General features: G+C 41.4%; 2 protein-coding genes across 3 annotated transcripts; both read left to right on the top strand.

Moving 5' to 3' along the window:
* Positions 1 to 503: 503 nt before the first annotated feature.
* LOC112572099 (prostaglandin reductase 1-like) lies at positions 504 to 5,312 on the top strand. Its single transcript, XM_025251630.1, has 9 exons — positions 504 to 922; positions 1,237 to 1,282; positions 1,609 to 1,659; positions 1,928 to 2,113; positions 2,575 to 2,692; positions 3,161 to 3,313; positions 3,949 to 4,047; positions 4,325 to 4,453; positions 4,854 to 5,312. The coding sequence occupies exons 1-9, from the start codon at positions 811 to 813 to the stop codon at positions 4,962 to 4,964; spliced, it is 1,005 nt and encodes a 334-aa protein (XP_025107415.1). The 5' UTR covers positions 504 to 810; the 3' UTR covers positions 4,965 to 5,312.
* A 5,531-nt stretch (positions 5,313 to 10,843) lies between these two features.
* On the top strand, positions 10,844 to 17,978 carry LOC112572463 (prostaglandin reductase 1-like). 2 transcript variants are annotated; one of them, XM_025252160.1, is made up of 12 exons: positions 10,844 to 11,144; positions 11,461 to 11,528; positions 12,363 to 12,512; positions 12,915 to 13,024; positions 13,660 to 13,705; positions 13,993 to 14,043; positions 14,363 to 14,548; positions 15,333 to 15,450; positions 16,025 to 16,177; positions 16,682 to 16,784; positions 17,120 to 17,238; positions 17,448 to 17,978. In XM_025252160.1, exons 3-12 carry the CDS (start codon positions 12,412 to 12,414, stop codon positions 17,610 to 17,612), a joined length of 1,152 nt encoding a protein of 383 aa, XP_025107945.1. In that variant the 5' UTR covers positions 10,844 to 11,144; positions 11,461 to 11,528; positions 12,363 to 12,411; the 3' UTR covers positions 17,613 to 17,978. The 2 variants fall into 2 exon arrangements, with proteins under 2 accessions (XP_025107945.1, XP_025107944.1); XM_025252159.1 differs by having other exon boundaries at positions 10,845 to 11,144; positions 12,355 to 12,512.
* Positions 17,979 to 18,230: the final 252 nt, after the last annotated feature.

Genomic DNA, 18,230 nt, shown 5'->3' with positions numbered 1-18,230 from the left:
GAACACTAATAATAAGTACAGTTTGATAGCGTTTCCCTCACTTAAACATAGGCTGGGTGCGCTGTACAGAAATTAAAACAAAGTAAAATATACATTAACTAAAGAAACATCACATCCCATTTCATCGTCTACCGCTTCTCACGCTATCACGAGAATTGAACCAGCTTCGTCTGCACTCTCTGCTTGCTATCTAAAACATTGTTTCTCGCTCACACCGCACTACTGACAACATCTGAGTGCAGCAAGTAAACGCATGTGAAGACAAGTCGCGCTATCTTCGTGTTTTACGAACAAGAAACAACTATAATTTTTTTTTCTCCAGTTATACTTTTCAAGAGGAGCGACATGACGAAGGGGGAGATGTGATGTGCTTGTTCACATTACTCCCTATCAGCCCTAAATAGGTACACATGAGGACATAGCTGTGAACTCGTTTATCAACAGGTCGCGTATCACGTGTCAAGGTCGACCGGTTTACATATATATAATTATTTACGAGGGAGGAAAGACGACAGACGAGTGTGTGCGTTATCAGTAGCAAGTGACTTGCTGAACAGAAGCGAGGCCAACAAATCGAGTGTTCGAGGTGGTAGGGACACATCGGTGTAGAAGAGGTCACAGGTTACAGTTGTGACCTGCCGTCACTGAGGACACGTCTACACAAAGCTATCAAGCTGGTAGTCTGCTGTAGTCGGCAGTTTGCAGTCGTTGTGCTCGCCATATCGTCTGTACCGTGGACATCGGTCTGTTCGTCTGCTTTGTGATTCTTAACATTCTTTGGCTGAAACTTGAAGACCATCTCATCCACACATGGCGGTCAAAGGGAAGAAGTGGATCCTTGCAAAACTGTTTGAGGAAGAACCCAAACTGTCGGACTTTCAAATTGTGGAGGAAGAAATTTCTACTGATTTGAAGGAAGGAGGTGAGTACTGCGCCCTAGTGAATGAATGTTTGTGTATCAGTAGAGTAAAAACTGGCAATAAGTGCGGCACGAACAATGCTCTTGTAGTGACATTATTACAGGAAATTAAAATGTTTGGAAAAAAGTGCACAATGAAGCACAGTACAGTCTCTCTGTAGTGAGTGGATGAGTGTGTATGTGTAGGAGCTGCCACACTAACCCAGAATTCCTAAGACCACACACTTGGGGACTAGTTGCATCTCGTGACAGTGAAGATGAATGGCAAAGGGATAAAATGTTGACGTGGTTCATATGACGGTTTGTATATGTTGCAGAGGTTCTGGTGGAGGCGTTGTACCTGACAGTTGACCCTTACATGAGGTGAGCAAAGGTCATCAGATGGTCTAACTCTTTAAACATCCACATGCATGCACTTTAGCCTCTTGGTGACCAGACCATTTGAGATTGCTGTGCATAATAGTGCCTGCAATGATCCTTTGCAGTCAGTTGGTTTGTTCTTGCTTCGAAGCAATTAAAGAGATTCTTTTTCTCGGACTTGGAAATGGTAAATCAGGAGGAACTCTCAGCGGTGGAAGGTCAACCTGCGACTGCAGAATTTAACCTTAATGGACTCTAACGTGCATTTGTTTAAAAATAAATAGATTAACCTGTAAATTATGATTTAATAAATTTGTTTATTTATTTAGAGGGAGACCTTACAAAGTCGGTGACACTTTGATCGGCGAACAGGTGGGAAGGTGAGACTTTGTATTTTTTCCTGACTTGCCTCTGTCGAAACTTTTACTTAGCCATTTGTCACCTGTTGATACATTTACTTTGAGCACTGGTTAATACAGAGGTACCATATTGAATGTTGTGTGTGGGAGCTGATTACTGTTTTGAAGTGAACATCTCTCAGAAATGTCAACAACTTACTAACATCACAATGAATAGTCACTCTACAAGGTACAAGGTAAAAAGGAGTAATAACTGTTTCTACTGGGGTTTTTGCCAATGTTTCTACAGAATAAAAGAGAGCAAAAATCCCAGCTACCCGAAAGGTACCCTGGTGTTGGCCTACACGGGATGGCGTACTCTCACCCTTGTGTCAAATCCTGACGAAAAAGCTGTTTTCGGGACGTTGGTCAAGCGACTTCCGGATTTTGGTGACCTGCCTCCGTCTTTGGGAATCGGTTGCTTGGGAATGCCTGGGTGAGCGATGCTTTGTGTGACTGGAAATGCGGAGGAAGTGACGTATTCTCTGCTAGGAAATGCTTGTATGAGAGAGTGTTTCTGTGAAAATGCCTTGGTGAGTGACATTATCGTTATATCTCCTGAATAAATGGTCATCATGAGATTGCCGTGTGATCCTGTAATGAAAGGGTGAGGAAACTGGTGTCTGCTACTGAAATCTGAAGCAACTGTAGTTTGTGGCTGTCAAGAGATTGAATGCTTGAAAATTATTTTCAGTTTTGGATTACCCAGTTATTATCGAAGTACATGGTGCAAGGACATATCATCACATACTAAATATACAGCATGCTTTTTATTGTAGAATGATGTTTCATCTGGTCCTCATTTATCTTCTTTTCCTGTCGTCGTTCCGGTTATGTCCGAGTCATGTCGTCAATTAATCATTGTGTCTGAATGATTTTACTTTCACCACCACGCAGGCTGACGGCCTATTTCGGACTGCTGGTGCAAGGGGAGGTGAAGGCGGAGGATACGGTGCTGGTCAACGCAGCAGCTGGAGCTGTGGGCAGCGTCGTGGGACAGATCGCCAAGATCAAAGTCAGTTCATGTGTTTTTTTGTAAAAGGAATTTCATTAGATGAGCAAGGTGTAAAGTATGTATATCTAACGAACACATGACTATAAAGAAGCTAACAATTTTACTGAAAGTATAATCAATATTTAATGCAATAAATAAACCACAGTTCAGACTTTCTTTAATATATATTAAAAAAAAAAAAAAGTGTGAGGAGTACACTGGAACCTGGAATACTTCGGGCCGCTCATACTTCAATATTGTAAAGTTATATCTATATTTAAGAATATCCAGAGACCTAGAGAAAAAATTATTTTACACTAAACGAAAAGTGGCTTTTACTTAGTTTATTTCGCTGTGTGCTTTGAGCTAACCAACAAGCCAGCCTGTGTGCATCTGACCTCAGAATATTTTATTGCAACTTTTTTCCAAGTGAGAACGTTTATAGTTCGAAGTGCACGAGAATTGCAAGGCCTGGTTGGTATTTTTCAGGGCTGCAAAGTGATTGGCTCAGCTGGAAGCGACGATAAATGTGATTGGTTGAAAGAGATTGGCTTTGATCATGTGTTCAACTATAAGAAGAGATCAGTCGACGATGCACTGAAGGAATTCGCCCCAGAGGGAGTGGACTTGTATTTTGACAACGTAGGTCATCCGGAGTTTAAAAACAAAATTTTTCCATAGGAAGGGAATTGTGTTTGTGTTCATGATTTGCTTGAATCTTATAATATAGTCTATACGTAGAGTCATTGTAGGAAAACAGCAGGATGTGGCCATAGATAAAGCATTTTAAAATCAATAAACGTAAATATTTACCTTCATTTTTTATTTTATAAGCTTTTGTTTAACAATACGTTTACTAAAAGTATATATAGAGACAAAGCATTTCCTCCATTCTTGTTTGAAATCCATTACATTCACATTACATTGCATTTCTGAAAAGTGTAACGGACATAGCACTTTCCACCCATTTATATATTCTTTCATTTCACCTTTTCATGTGTAGCATAGGGTAGTGAGTATGGAGAAGAGGAAGAAGAAAAAATATTACTAAGAGGGAAGGGGGAGGAATTGGAGTGGGAAGAGCGAAAGACAAGGGGAGAAGTTCAGAACATGAATGATATCATCTGAGTTCACGGCATTAGCTCATCCTCTTACCCTCATTGTTACTTGTATGGAGCATGTAGATGAGCATAAACGAATGTTGACACAATTTTGTTACTAATTACTTATATATACGAGAGATGTTAAAGCTCAGGTAAGCACATACTGGTCTACAGGTGGGTGGAGACTTTTCTTATGATGTCATGAAAAGTCACATGAAGTTTGCCGGGCGCATTGTGATATGTGGCGCCATCTCGATCTACAACGACGCACAACGGAAAACATAGGAATGGGACATGGGATGGGATGGATGGGACAGAATTTCCCATCGATACTTGATATTGTAAATAAATTTACGCTGAAAAAGATTGTGCAATGCGCAGTGTTGAAAACATTGGATGGGACATGCATAATTGCCAAATTGATGAAAACATGTCCCATGGATCGGGGATTTACCTGACATATTTTCTCTTTGTCGATTTCACGAGACACGATCCTAGACTTGTGTCCTGCTGCGGACACTGGCCTCGCTCTGTTACTGGTTGCTGATTGTTGTTGACAGAGCGAAGCACCGCCATGTTCACCATCTACAAGCAGTTAACCATCCGGGGGGTCATCGTCGGTGCTTTCGTCGACCGCTTCCCCGAAGCCCTGACCAAGATGTTGCAGTGGGTGAGGGAGGTAAGTCTCGTGCCTGTAGGCGATAATTTCTGTTCGCGCGCGTGTGTGTGTGTTTTTGTTCCCACAAGATACGACCTTTCTAGGTTCACTCTAATGTCTTCTGCACTTAGTAATCGCTTTGACAAAACACACTCCAAAGTAAATATTAGGTTTACTGCATTTTTGTGTCAAACACATTGAAACACGCGCAAGTGTAAAAAAAAGCGCGAAATAAATTTTGTTTGGGTGTTGAAACATGCGAACATAAAAGAGGCAGAACATACTCAAATGTTTATTACGGTTTTGGTGCAGCTTATTTTCTCGATCATATCAAAACATTTTACTGGCCTATTTCGCTCAAAGTCCTGCTTGCAAGCCTCCAGGGAACTTTAAGGTGCCTTGTGTTATGGTTGTCACACAGGGCAAGCTGAAATACAAAGAGTCCATCACTGAAGGCTTTGACAACATGCCCAGCGCCTTCATCTCGCTGTTCAGGGGCGGTAACACCGGCAAGGCTGTGGTCAAAGTTTGAGAACAGAGCGACTCTACCTTCGAATTATGTTTTATTGTGACTCTTTGCTGATTTTGTACCTTTAAAAACTGAAACAAGTATGGTGCAAAGTGTGAAAAGATTCCGTACACAGGAGTTAGTGTCAGCGAAAGTACCCGTATGTATCGTGAGTGGACCGACAGTGTAGAGAGACTGTTGTCAGCACCACAGGTGTTTCCTACACCGGGCTATAGGCTTAATTGTCGTAGGGAAAGGTTCACAGCTAGGGTGAAATTCCTCCTGTCATCCTGGCTTGGATGCCCTGGCATGCTTGTCATCAGTGTTGATGAGTGTGCTTTTGTTATGAGCGGAATAAAAGTTAAAGTTTCATGTCTCATCTTCAGTCAGAGTGACGTGGCAGTGATATGAAGAGATGTATTGCAAGGCCTTAACAAAGAACACAGACTGAAAAATGCATTAAAAATTCACCAATACCAACACACGCATGCAGGCAAGCTGATATATAGATATGATCGAGAACATTTACTGGCGCAGCGTGTACCACTGCTTTGGTCCCTCCACCTATCCAGTCACGTGACCCTGGAGTGGGTGACTTCGGACCAATTTTGTGCATCAACAGCGGGCAACATGCAGTGCCTTACTTGAACCCTGTTCGCCGCACAGGGTCATTCTTACCTTTTTTCCCTGTTTGGAGTGCGGGAGCAGTACGTGTGCACCGCGTGGTGTTATGGTCTGCTGTCAAGTGGCTCACGTGCTTCGAAATTTTCTGTCCCTTCATCTTCCCCTATTCTGAGTGCGGGGGAAGCATCATTACAGACTGTAAGTGGTATGGTCCGCTGTCAAGTGGCTCACATACACAAAAATCTAAATCAAAAAAAATATTAGGAGCGACCTACTCCAGCCTTGCAGAAAAAAATGGATCTGTCCGGCTACAATATATGTGAATATAAGTCTCATATAATCAGTTTGTACATGTCCGATAACACAATCGTCCATTAGCTTTTTCTTTTCTCCGACTCTCTACCCTACTATCATACACACTCATGGGGCGAAGAGGATGGGAAAAACGGGCAAATATAGAGAAAGTGGATAAAGAATTGGCGTGAACTGTGTGTGGAGGTAGTATGGCGTGTAGGTTTTGTTAATGTTTTGTCTTCTTCTATGGCATGTGTTGATGGACGGTGACATAAACACAATATCTTGTATCTCACTAAAAACATTGCTCAAGTTACCAAAAATATACAACTAGATATAGAATGACGGCTGTTAGAGTTCATCCTTAGTTGAAATGCATAACTGACATTTAAAAAAGTCCTAATGAAGTCATATACTATTTATAGTCCCGGTGTCGTAAGCTCAGGAATTGCCCGAGCCCAGGAATTGCCTTCTCACAGTGCGCAGGCGCAGGGGTCAACAGATGCGCATGCGCAGACAATGCAATTTGTGGGCTTGATATTCCGTGAGATGAGAACGTGTCCGAGCTGAGGAATTGCCCATGTGTTAGGACAGAATATGTCTTGAATTTAACAACATTGTCAAGTGTGGTAGACTCGCGGATCGAGGACGTGTTGTGATGCAGCTCAATAACAAATCACCCCTACAAAAATAAGAAGGTAAGTTACATTTTAATTTTTATTCGTGGCTTAGTCGATCGGTTTCTTTGTAAATGTTCGTCTGCTATTTTTTTAGGTATCATCACGAACTTGTGTCCCCGGTTTATTTTGTACTCGTCGCTTAGTCGGTTTCTTCGTAGTGTTCCGTCTGTTATTTGTTTTTCTAGGATTGTATTCGTGGCGTTATATAGTATTATAGCGTGCTAATTAATATAGTGCACACAGGCTTATTTTTAATTCATGTGAACGAAACGTGTAATGTGCTTTGACGTTTAGCGATGATGAACGACCGATCGTTTATAGAAGTCCGTGACTGAATCAAGCAAAGTGATTATTTGGCAATTTAAGCACAATGTTATGTGTGAGTTTGTTCAATAAAGAAATGGAAGTGAAATGCTGTTTTTTGTATCATGTACAAGTGTAGCACAGAGTGCAATAATTTACCAATGAGTGTTGAATGTTTATTCCCCATTAGTATGCAATACATTAATAATTTATGTCTGCATGTGTTGGATTGTATGTAATAAAATGCCCCAGTGCAAATGAGACATCACGCCTCAACGCACTGATTACAAGACCGTGATTACTATTTCCACATAATACTATGCTATCTTATCAGTTGAAATAAAACCTAACTTAGTAAAAGTGCTCCACAAACTGACCGTAAACGACAAAAACATTTCAATTGGTATAATATGAAAGGTGTATATTCACGAATTTAAAAATTGCACACATGGTCCAATGTAATGAAAAATTATAACAAAGAAGACTTTCTACATAAAAAGGGGCAAGAAACCATTGACTTCTAATTATAATAAAATCCTTTGCAGTGGACAGTCATGTTTGAAAGTAATGTGCACATGCAATAAAAGCCTTAGTACAAGAGTACCTTGCAAATGCACGTAACAGAATCAAGAAATCAGTAGTCTGTAAACCCTATAAATGGGCTTAAAATGTGTGACATTTACTCCTTTCTATCAACAATGAAACCTAGGTGGTTAAAAAAAATCGAGCAAGACAACATCTCAGCAAAGATTCTCCTGACTATTCATTCCATACTTAAAAACATAACAAACATTTTGGGCCAAGTATGCAAATAGTATTATGCATAGTTCAAAATCTCTTTTGGGAAGATGTGGATAAGCAATATTAAAAAATATTTAATGTTTTTCAAAAACTTCTGAACAGTTAATGTTAGATTATGTTATGCATATCAATGGGTTAATGAGAATATTATCCAAGTTAGAGACCTTGTAAGTGTAACAGGAGACTTCTCACTCACTCACTCACTCACTCACTCACTCACTCACTCACTCACTCAGACTTTTTTATTTGTCACTCACTCACTCACTCACTCACTCACTCACTCACTCACTCACTCACCACTCAGACTTTCAGTCTTCAGACCTCGTCGGTAGCCACCAGGCTATTCAGCCGTTACCAACTAACGTCTCTAAAGTTCGTGAAGAAGTCAAGTTCGCCGTGTACAACAATTAACATATCCGCTGAACCGAGACGCACACGCCCCAGAACCGGTGACGTCATCGACAATGAGGCTGCTGTTAACGAAGATGACTAGTGCACGACGGACCACAAACACTCTGCTACTGTCCCCCTAGGTACCTCCAACTGCCAGAAACACACACGTCATACTTAATGGAGTGAACAAGATCGGAGTGACAGACGGCAACAACCTACACGATCCTCTCCCCTCCAGACATCATTGTACGCGTGGTCAGAGTTGTCTGTCCAGTCAATGGAGGACATCGAAAACGGACAACAGTACCCTACAAAGAACACCAACAAGAAATAAGTGACAAGATGGCCGGTCCTCCACAGTTCATGACAATTGCTATCCCATAATGTCGAGGACTTTGTGTGGACGGCAAGACACAAGCAAGACAAGGGAGAGAATAAGTTCCACTGACCCAGTGACTACGCGACACGAGGTGTCCGTGCTAACGGTCACCAGGACACAGCACGGGACTCACCCGTGAAAATATTTCACATCTTCAACTGCGACATCGACGGTTTGCTCGTGAAAACACACTATCCTGGCTTTGTACAAAGCATTAACGTGTTTGTTATTGTGTCTTACAGACATTGTTGACGTCAGCAGTACACTGCAATGTTTCTCTGACTTCCAACGATACTTCAGTCCTGCTTCTACACTTACATCGCAAGGAAGAGCTGTCGGCCGATATCCTTGTTTTAGTAAAAAATGTATTTCATAAGTTTTTGCATAGACTGCAGTGTACGGTTGACAATTTGATTTTATTGCAATTTGACACCGAGTTTAACGAGACAAGTTCTGGACTTCAACCCACAGATGAAACGCAGGGTTCGGAGACAGACCAGGAGATCGATCCTCGGCCCAGAACCGGATCCGCTGGGGTGGTATGGTTGCGGCACTAGGAGGACAAAGAAGACTAAAAAGATAAGTGGGTTTGTGTGTGTGTGTGTGTGCTGCTTTCCACCATTTTGTAAGTCTATGATCATGTTGAAAGCACAGTTACATCTGGACTTACAGGCCTACCACAGAGACGTTAATATTCGAATACCACTTCTACCTACCGCAGCGTTCTCATGGCAACCTACTATTTCTACCTACCATCTGGTTTTGTAACATCATTTCTCATCTCCATCTCTTCCCAGAAGCACATTTTCCCGAGTTCCTCGACCATCTCACCGGAACATGGAGATGAAGCTGAGTTTGTAAGGTGGCCAGTGACAAATCACTGTCATGTGACCCCCAGCTTTCATGCTCGTTGACCAACGGTGACCTCGCCACCAGTTCTGTCCATTTTTCACGGTTCCTCAAAGCCCCATGGGGAGTTAATCACACCAGCGCTGTCCACACTTTCCATGTATCCTCCTCCCTGTATCTTTCCTCTTCTTCGGTATTCTCTTCTCCACTTTTCTTATTGTTTGGGCATCGTGGTGTTGATTCCCTCTCCGATTTAAAACAAATGATATCACAGATGGTTGGCCTCCTCGAAAGTGAGACGTTTGCGATTTGTTTGTGGCTGTCGAACCTTTGCAGTCAAAAGTTCCGAAATGTTTGTAAAGGAGACATGCAGGACATATAAGTCACAGGGCAGAGACATTCATTTTGTCCTTTTCAGTTCGGAAAAGAATTAACTGCAGCTGATATAAATTGCATCAAGCCTTATGAAACTGATATAAAGTCTTGTGGTTACTACTTCATAGCAGCTCTCAGTTCCACGTTCGCTTGGCCCAGTGACAAGAAAAAGCTCTTCTAGGAGTCTAGAGCCAGTAAACCACTCACAGTTAGCACACTCAATGTATCATCATCGTTATTTCCTAAGATAGCACTGTCATAATCCACTTACCGGAAATTGGTCATGAAGCCTTTGTTGAAGCGAGACATTCGATGAGATAAAATCTGAGAAGAAGGGGAACTGCCAGGGTCAAGACTGGAACTGTTTTCCCGTCAGACAATGTTTCAAAGTACAGCACCCTTTCCTTTCTTTAGCAACCAGTAGGTGAGACAAACACAAATGTTTAGCTTAGTCTCGGGATTTTTTCTAAACCAAGTACCTCTTTGACAGCGCCATCGTTAGGACAACAAGGAAAGGACTTTCTTTGAAGTTATAAGTTGTCGGTAGCCGTGAGATCAGATCCCGTCCCCAACACACCTTTTTTTTTTTTATTACCTTCTTTTCCGTACTCCCACCCGGCTAGCCTCTTGGTGACAAATTATGGGTAATGATCAGTAATCATTTTGATGTCATGCAATGAAAAAGCAATGATGAAATATTAGACTTCCTATGCTTGGTTCATTAAGAACTGACATGTAATAATATTTCGTATACTATAATTGTGACAGATTAGATCATAAATAGAATACTTGCCTTCCAGCACATAGTGCTTTGCTTGATGCCTTATGGTATTCTTCTCACTTCTATTCGCACCAACCCAGAATTTTTTTGTAGCGATGAATTAAAGTGCGTAATCTTTCCATCTGTGTGCGCAACTGAGCCATTTTACCTTCGTCCATCGCTAAAACTAGATTATAGTTAACCAGAATTTAACGATGGTTAGCAACAACAACAACAACAAAAAAAATTCTTAGATCAGTATCGTAATTCGCAAAGTTCAAACATCCGAATAAACCAACACTGTTCAGTGCGCGCTATGAGATGGCAATTCCTGGGCTCAAGGCAATTGGCGGAAATGACCCGTCAGTGGTAAACATGACCTGTTGACCCCTCTGCGCCTGCGCTCGGCAATTCGTGAGCTCGTGACACCGGAAGTGATGTATTTACGCATCTGCGCGAAGAACCTTTGCAGGCAGATGGGTACTCTAGTACTTTAAGCGGTGCCGCCAAAGGTCACGAGCACTTACCTCAGCCACGCGCGGCGGCGTCCTTGACCGTGCAGCGACAATGTAGGTCAGTTCGCGCGAGCGACTAATTTCTTGAGCTCAGCTATTTGACCTCGCAGCCAGAAGTGGAAATAGACGTTTAGGTTGTTGCTAGGGAAACGTCTCTGTAGAATAACACAAAGTCGAGCACTGGCATGAAGTTGGTGTCGTCTGCTAACAGACAGCGGCAAGAGACAGAGAGTGAGTATGGCGCGGGTTCGAGTCTCTTGAGAGTATGAGTAAACAATCGGATAAGAGGTATCACGTATTTATAAACGTCCGTGGAGTTATATGTTGTTTGTGTTTTTGTGTGTGTGTGGATTCGAAATCTCATTCTTGTGCGTTCATTTCTCAATATTTCTCTAATGTTTTTTTAGCGAGAGTAATCTTTTTGGAGTGGTTATATTTATCACCTCAACAGCCATCACGGAATTGTGTAAATCATTACTGACAGCCATCTCTATACAGTGAACATCTCACATTCTCCAAACTGTGTCTCGCACCTTCCTCTCTACAGGTTGAAGGCAGGCTGCTGGAGTCTGGTCAGTGGGAGTTTGGAACTGTGGACAGGTGACACAAACCCAGGTGAGTTCGCGACCTTTTCCCAGCACCAAGATCCACGTTTGTTATACTTTGGCGACATACTTTACTTGTCATGCAGGCAGGGATCTCTCTATATGTCTGTCCGCCTCACTGGAACTTTTGCACTGATGAGTAAATTAGTGTTGTGTGTTGATTGCTGGAGACAGCCAGAGAATGCACGTAAAAATGGTTTAATCTTGGAACTACGGGATGCGAATCCAGCAACATAAATACACAATTTTTAAGGTGTCTGGTCCGGTGGTGCTGTGATCATAGACGGCGACGATGAAAGTTGGTTAAGTGCAGGTAAAATACTCAAGGAACGGAAATTACTAAAATAAACACACTAATTAGAAAAGATCGCCTTCCACTCGAGCCACACATTTAAATACATTATATTTTAGACCATATCTCATAATAATTTAAGTCAATAAAGATGTATTTTTCAATTTCTCAATCTCGCTCAGACAGCACCAGCTTCCCGACATACCGTGTCACTCAGAGAATTTTTTTCTTCAATTGATTCTCAAAACTTTAACTGTTTACCTATTTATTGATCTTCAACCTACGTTTAATAATGCTCGTTCTTAAAAGAAACATTCTAAGAGAATGTGAATAGTGAATCTTTACTGAGTTATGTAGATACTCAAAGCCCACAGTTTAAATATATATTCTTTTATAACAACCACCACTTTAGAATGAAAAAGCTTACAACTGCTCTTGTGCAATATCTAAATTCAGGTCAAGGGTTAGATGGCAGGTGTGAAATATACCTGGAGCCGCATGGACCTAGAATTTATGCCAAATAATCACCCAAAACTTGTGGCAGGTACGCAGGTGGAGAGCCTTCAATCGCCATGAGTGCAGGCAGACGGTCTGGGAAGTAATGGCGGCGAGACCTATTCTATGTTTGCTGGGCTCCAAGGCCTTTGTGGGATTTCGGTGGAGTTCAGTTTGTGTGTTTGGAGAAAGCGGCAGACGTTACGAGTAAGTCCCTCGACAACATGGTCATCTCCTGTAATCATTAGATTATTGACCTTTGCCATCAGCTGTGATTCTTGTGAAGTCAGGGCGCATGCAAGTAGAGCTTTCAGTGGCAGGACTAGCCTCATGTCATGAAATTAGAATGGGACGGCAAAAATCCAATAATGAAACACGAACAATAATCTATATTTTGTCTTTGATATTTTTGCTGACAAGGAAGGCTCGTGGCACTGATAAATCATGGCGACATGACACAATCTTTGACACTGATGACATAGCATAAAAGATCAGTTGACACTCAAACTTCAATTTTGCTGAAACAGATAACAACTCTGCCTCATCTTACATATAAATTTTCTAACCAGCGGATGTGAAGCTTCCACTTTTTTCTTTGTTTACTGATAGGACAACTGTGGCCAGAAAATGGACGCTGGCAAAGCAGTGGGAGGGCGAACCTCAACTGTCGGACTTCCGGGTCATTGAAGAGCCGGTGACCCTGTCCTCCAATGCTAAGGGTACGCAGGGTAGACACGGCATAAGTAATAAATTACCTGTATGTATACCTGGCCACTCATCTGTCGCTCATCTGTACCTTTACAGGCTTGAGGAAAGGGTAGACGACCTTGTAGATTGTAGCCTCTATGGTTAGTTAGGTAAAACCTGCTGAGTTACGTCCCTTGACTACTTGTCATTAAAAAGAACTTCAACAGGTTTTAGAGGATAATCATTATATTCTGTGGCTAATTATAGCAACATATCACATGAATCACCCTTATCCTCATCATCATCATCATCGTCATCATCATTACCGTAATCATCTGGTCATGCACAATGAAATAATTTTCCCGTTCTTTTTAACCGTGCAAAACGTCCAATGGTCAAACATCCACATCAGGCCAAGTCCAGCTGAACTGGACATGTACTTACTGTCCAGCATGGTGTTAGCTCATTTTATGTTGACTTAAGATCCGACAGTTTGCCCAAGAACTGTTGCTTTCATGTCATCTTCGAACAACATTATTTACAAACCTGGCCAAACGCTGGACAACATTGTCCCAGCCAAAGAGAGAGTTAAGAAAAGTTCTTTCTCAAATCGCTTTGCGAAAGCAAGAGCCTGCAGTCATCTGAGCATTTCACATTCTGTTCTTAGAGATACTGATTGAAGCCATCTACCTGTCTGTCGACCCATACATGAGGTAAGAGATTATTTTAATTTTTTAAAAATTATGTCCTGATACTTACATTTCCTTTGATTAGTTTTACGGCTCTAAATCAGCTTGTACCTTATTAAACAACATTTGAAAAAGTATGTGAAGGTGATTTGAACATTTTGGGACTGATGGGATGATATCAAATTACCAGTTGATCTGCCCCTGATATCTACTAAACGATAATACACATAACACACTGCTTGCACACCGGTATAGCGCACTTAAACATTGAATGGTGTTGCATACTTTGTCATTTTTCTTTAAAATTTCAGAATAGAGAATATTGATATGGGTGCAACTATCATGGGTGAACAGGTAGCAAGGTTTGTGGTGCTCTTTTCTGCCCTTGAGTATTTTCCTCAAAATTGTCTTTTAGTGTACGCTTGCAAACTTTTAATTTTTCTTTTTGTAGCCCACCTCTTATTTTTTTCCATTCTCTTGGCTTGATCTGCTAAGTCCCACAATGCAACAGTTACACGTGTTGTTTAAAATAAAAAAAAAACTCTGACATGTCCTGTCCATTTTCAGCACAATCCTAACTTAAAACATTGTCACATCGTGCTTAGCCCACCAAAATAAAAATTTATATCAAGCTGTGGCTAATTAAATAAAATCCATCAACACTGTGTCTTCCATCCACAGGATAAAAGCCAGCAACACCCCGAGGTTCCCCACAGGCGGACTGGTGCTGGCGAATGTCGGATGGCGGACACACACGGCGGTGCCTGACCCTGACAAGGAGGAGCTCTTCGGTCCAGTGGTCAGACCTCTGCCGGACTTTGGGGGACTGTCACCATCGCTGGCCATAGGCTGCCTCGGGATGCCGGGGTAACAATCGTCATTTCTTCCTTTTATCCACTCGCGGCTGAAGTCTTTCTATCAAAGTGCGTTTCAGTCTCCCGAAAGTTCATGCACGCGCGGGGTGAATTAGGAGGAAATGTCAGATTACTACAGGGTTAAAGGTTACAGAAACGCACACTTATGTTTATCTGCAAAAGGTCACAGTCGAAAAATCCAGCCTCTCGCCATCGGAGTGTATCAAAACATCTGGTCTAGACAGATACGGCTTTGTAACGTGCATTCAAGAGATTCTTCACACGAAGCTTTCCAAACTGCAGTATTGGGGAGGGGACAAAAACTTGTCTGCAGCCATGATTGTTCGTTTTTTGTAGAACCTTCTTGCCCACCTGTTTCAGTCGGCTTTTCAACCCGTGTGATTAGACCTTAACATGTCTTATCTCCTCATTCTCCGCTTCCTGTAAAATGATGTGCGAGCTTTAGTAAATATTTGTCTTAATTTTTCTTCAATCGGTTCTGAATTCTCATCTAAAGAAAAGATGATCAAAAATGCAGGGTCTTTTGTCTTTCTTTCTTTCGTTTTTAAAATAATTGTTTGTATGTAATCTTTTGCTGTCTAAATCATGGGGGATGGTACACACAACTGTCACGCAATTTATTTGAAAAGAAAAGGTTTGGATTTCACCGAGGATCCTTGTGTACAGCAGGACATGTGACACGTGACATGTGACATGGATAGCTAACTGTTTTAAGGCAGTTGTTGTTGTTGTTGTCGGCTTACGACTATGTTTTCTCGCCTGGCTGGTGGGACCAGCATGACAGGCTATTTTGGGCTTTTGGACCGTTGCCAGCCCCAAGCTGGGGAGACGGTGCTGGTCAGCGGGGCAGCAGGAGCCGTGGGCAGCATAGTGGGACAAGTGGCCAAAGTGCAGGTTAGAGTGTGCTTCCCCCTGGTTACCATGGACACCAGTCATCGATAGTCTCTCTCTGGCACACACACACCTCCTCACACACACAATGTCTCTCACTCCCAAAGCTGGAGAGTTAGTGCATGGTGGTCAGCGGACCACCGGAAGATGTGGAATAAAAGCTGATGACTGGCTCATCTTTCCCCCTCACTGTCCATACTGAGTGAAACAGTTTAAATACCAGACGCACTGTCCCTGGGTGCAATTCAGTGTGAATATTACTTGCTAAATGTCCTAAATGATTAAAAGTGTATTTATTAATTAGTTTTATTTTGCAAGTTATTAATTAATGATAGTGTTGTTTTTAGTAGTAGCTGTAGAAATACTGGTAGTTGCGACATCAGTGAAGATAAGTGAGATAGTCATGAGAGAGCCAACAGGAAGATTAATTAGGGAAAGAGTAGAGGTGTTAGTAGCATTAAGGTGAGTGGTATAGTGGGTATATAGTGGTAGTGTTAGTGGAATCAATTTTAATATCAGTTCGCAGGACTGATTTTGTTGAGCAGGTCATTTTTATTGAAGGAAATCGTTTTCTCAGGGCTGTACAGTCATTGGATCAGCTGGATCAAAAGAAAAATGTGATTGGCTACAGGAGCTTGGGTTTGATCACGTGTTCAATTACAAGGAGAAATCAGTAGACGAAGCGCTGACAGAGATGGCGCCAGATGGAGTTGATATCTACTTTGACAATGTCAGTAAAGACATCTTCCCTTAGCAGTTATCTTTAGAGGATATAAGCTGATGAGGAGCGATAAATTGTGAAACAATGTTTTACATGCTGATGATGTTTTAACAGTGTTTTACTTTTGATTAATTACTGTCGACTTGTTCGTTAAAGTGTATGCCTTTTATGATGATCGGTTATCTTCTTATTAAACTCAGTTATCCTAAAATTTGAAACAAGCAAAGATGTGATGAAAAGGGAACCTGGGCTACTTTGTGTCCAAAGTTGTTATGAGGCTTGTTTGTATTTGAATAGCATTGATGAAACTGTTTTCTCATCTTGTTTTTGTATTACAGTTATTATTATTATTAAGCTAACCCTGTCTCATTGGCTTGATCTCTATTCACTCAAGGCTAATGAAAAAAGTGACAAATGACCAACTTTATTAATCCCAGTGGGCAATCAGACTTAGATGTATATAATATTTATATATATAGATTTTTGAAACACTGATCTTTACGGATCATCCAGGTGGGCGGCGACTTTACGTATGACGTCATGAAGAGTCACATGAAGTTTAACGGTCGTATCGCCATCTGCGGTGCCATTGCCCAGTACAACGCCTGGGAAAGAGGTGCGGAATCCAGCAAATCTTTGTACGGAAGTATATTCTAGAACAGAGTAGAATATACTTCAGTTGGTCTTTGTGAGTGGGTCTTAGGTGCTATTAAATGAAGAGCGTGACTTTGTTTATTTGTACATACCTTGTCCCTAAGCCGATGACCCGCCGAACTGAAATTTACTTAAAAAAGCAAATAAAAAATAAATCATAAAATAAATAAAAGAAAAGATGTTTACGAGAAGGGAGACAATGTGAAAGTTTTCACATGTAGTGCGATTTGTTTGTAAGAAATAACAGTTTGCTGGCACTGCAAGACAAAAAGTCAAAGAGTTGTGTTTATGTCGCAGAGCGAAGCACTACGATGTTTATCATTGACAAGCAGCTAAACATTAAAGGTGTTTATGTTCCTGCCTACAACAATCGTTACTATGAGTTTGTTGCCCAGATGTCGCAGTGGATACGAGAGGTAAGAAGCTTAAGCATTACCAGTAATTCATTCGTGAACTTTTCACATCCTACCAGCTCCACACACCGGGCATTGGAAGTCGTAACCTGCATTCTTACACTGTCTTTCATAATATATTCTTATAATCCCATTCATACTTTGTACTTAAATATCAAAATTTTAATGACACACCTTTATAATCGTAATCTTTATTGATTGATTGATTGCAGGGGAAGCTAAGTACAAAGAAACAATCACCGATGGATTTGAGAACATGCCGCACGCTTTTGTGTCGCTTTTCCGAGGATCGAATATCGGGAAGGCTATTGTCAGGGTTACCAAACCCGACTAGAACTCTCAGAACTACACTGAACTCGCAGATGGCATTTGTTTAATCTTCCAGTTCATCATTGTAGTGAGTCATCAGGCGTCCAAAGTCTGTAAAGCTGGAAAAGTACAATTCATTCTAAATCTTCGATGTGCGTTTAGTTGATTGGTTTTTCTCTGTTTTATCGATCTCTCACTCAAATGATTCAAAAACCTGTTTGCTTACATATGTATGTACGCGTGTGCGAGTGAGTGAGAGAGAGAGAAAGACTAACTTATTGTACAAAAGACTGGCTGTTCCAGTTTTTATATAGAATGTAAAGCATGTATCTTGAAATCGAAAGAGCGGTGTTCATCTCAGATTTTGGGAAATAGAAAGGTATCTTACTCAGAGTTTATACACTCATCAAAGGTTAGTAAAAACCAACTTGCACCCACTGGATCCTCAAGTGTACTTCTTTGAATGTATGAAGGAAGGAATGAAAGCTCTCTTTCATGTTAATGCTGTGCACGTGTGATATGCACTCCATCGTGCAAGCATTTCCTGCCTTTTGCTCGCGAGAAAAAGTCTCATTAAAGCACGGAGCGTGGCAGCTTTATCGACGATATTAATTAAGCAAACAAGTATTATTTTGTCGTCTCCTTTGTTTTCTCTCATCTGCCATGTGACCTGCCGGCGGCCGACG

Source organism: Pomacea canaliculata, linkage group LG9 (genome assembly GCF_003073045.1).
Source record: "Pomacea canaliculata isolate SZHN2017 linkage group LG9, ASM307304v1, whole genome shotgun sequence".
Taxonomy (NCBI): Eukaryota; Metazoa; Mollusca; class Gastropoda; order Architaenioglossa; family Ampullariidae; genus Pomacea; species Pomacea canaliculata.
Note: the sequence above shows the minus strand (reverse complement) of the source record. Positions and strands in the feature narration are given on the sequence as shown.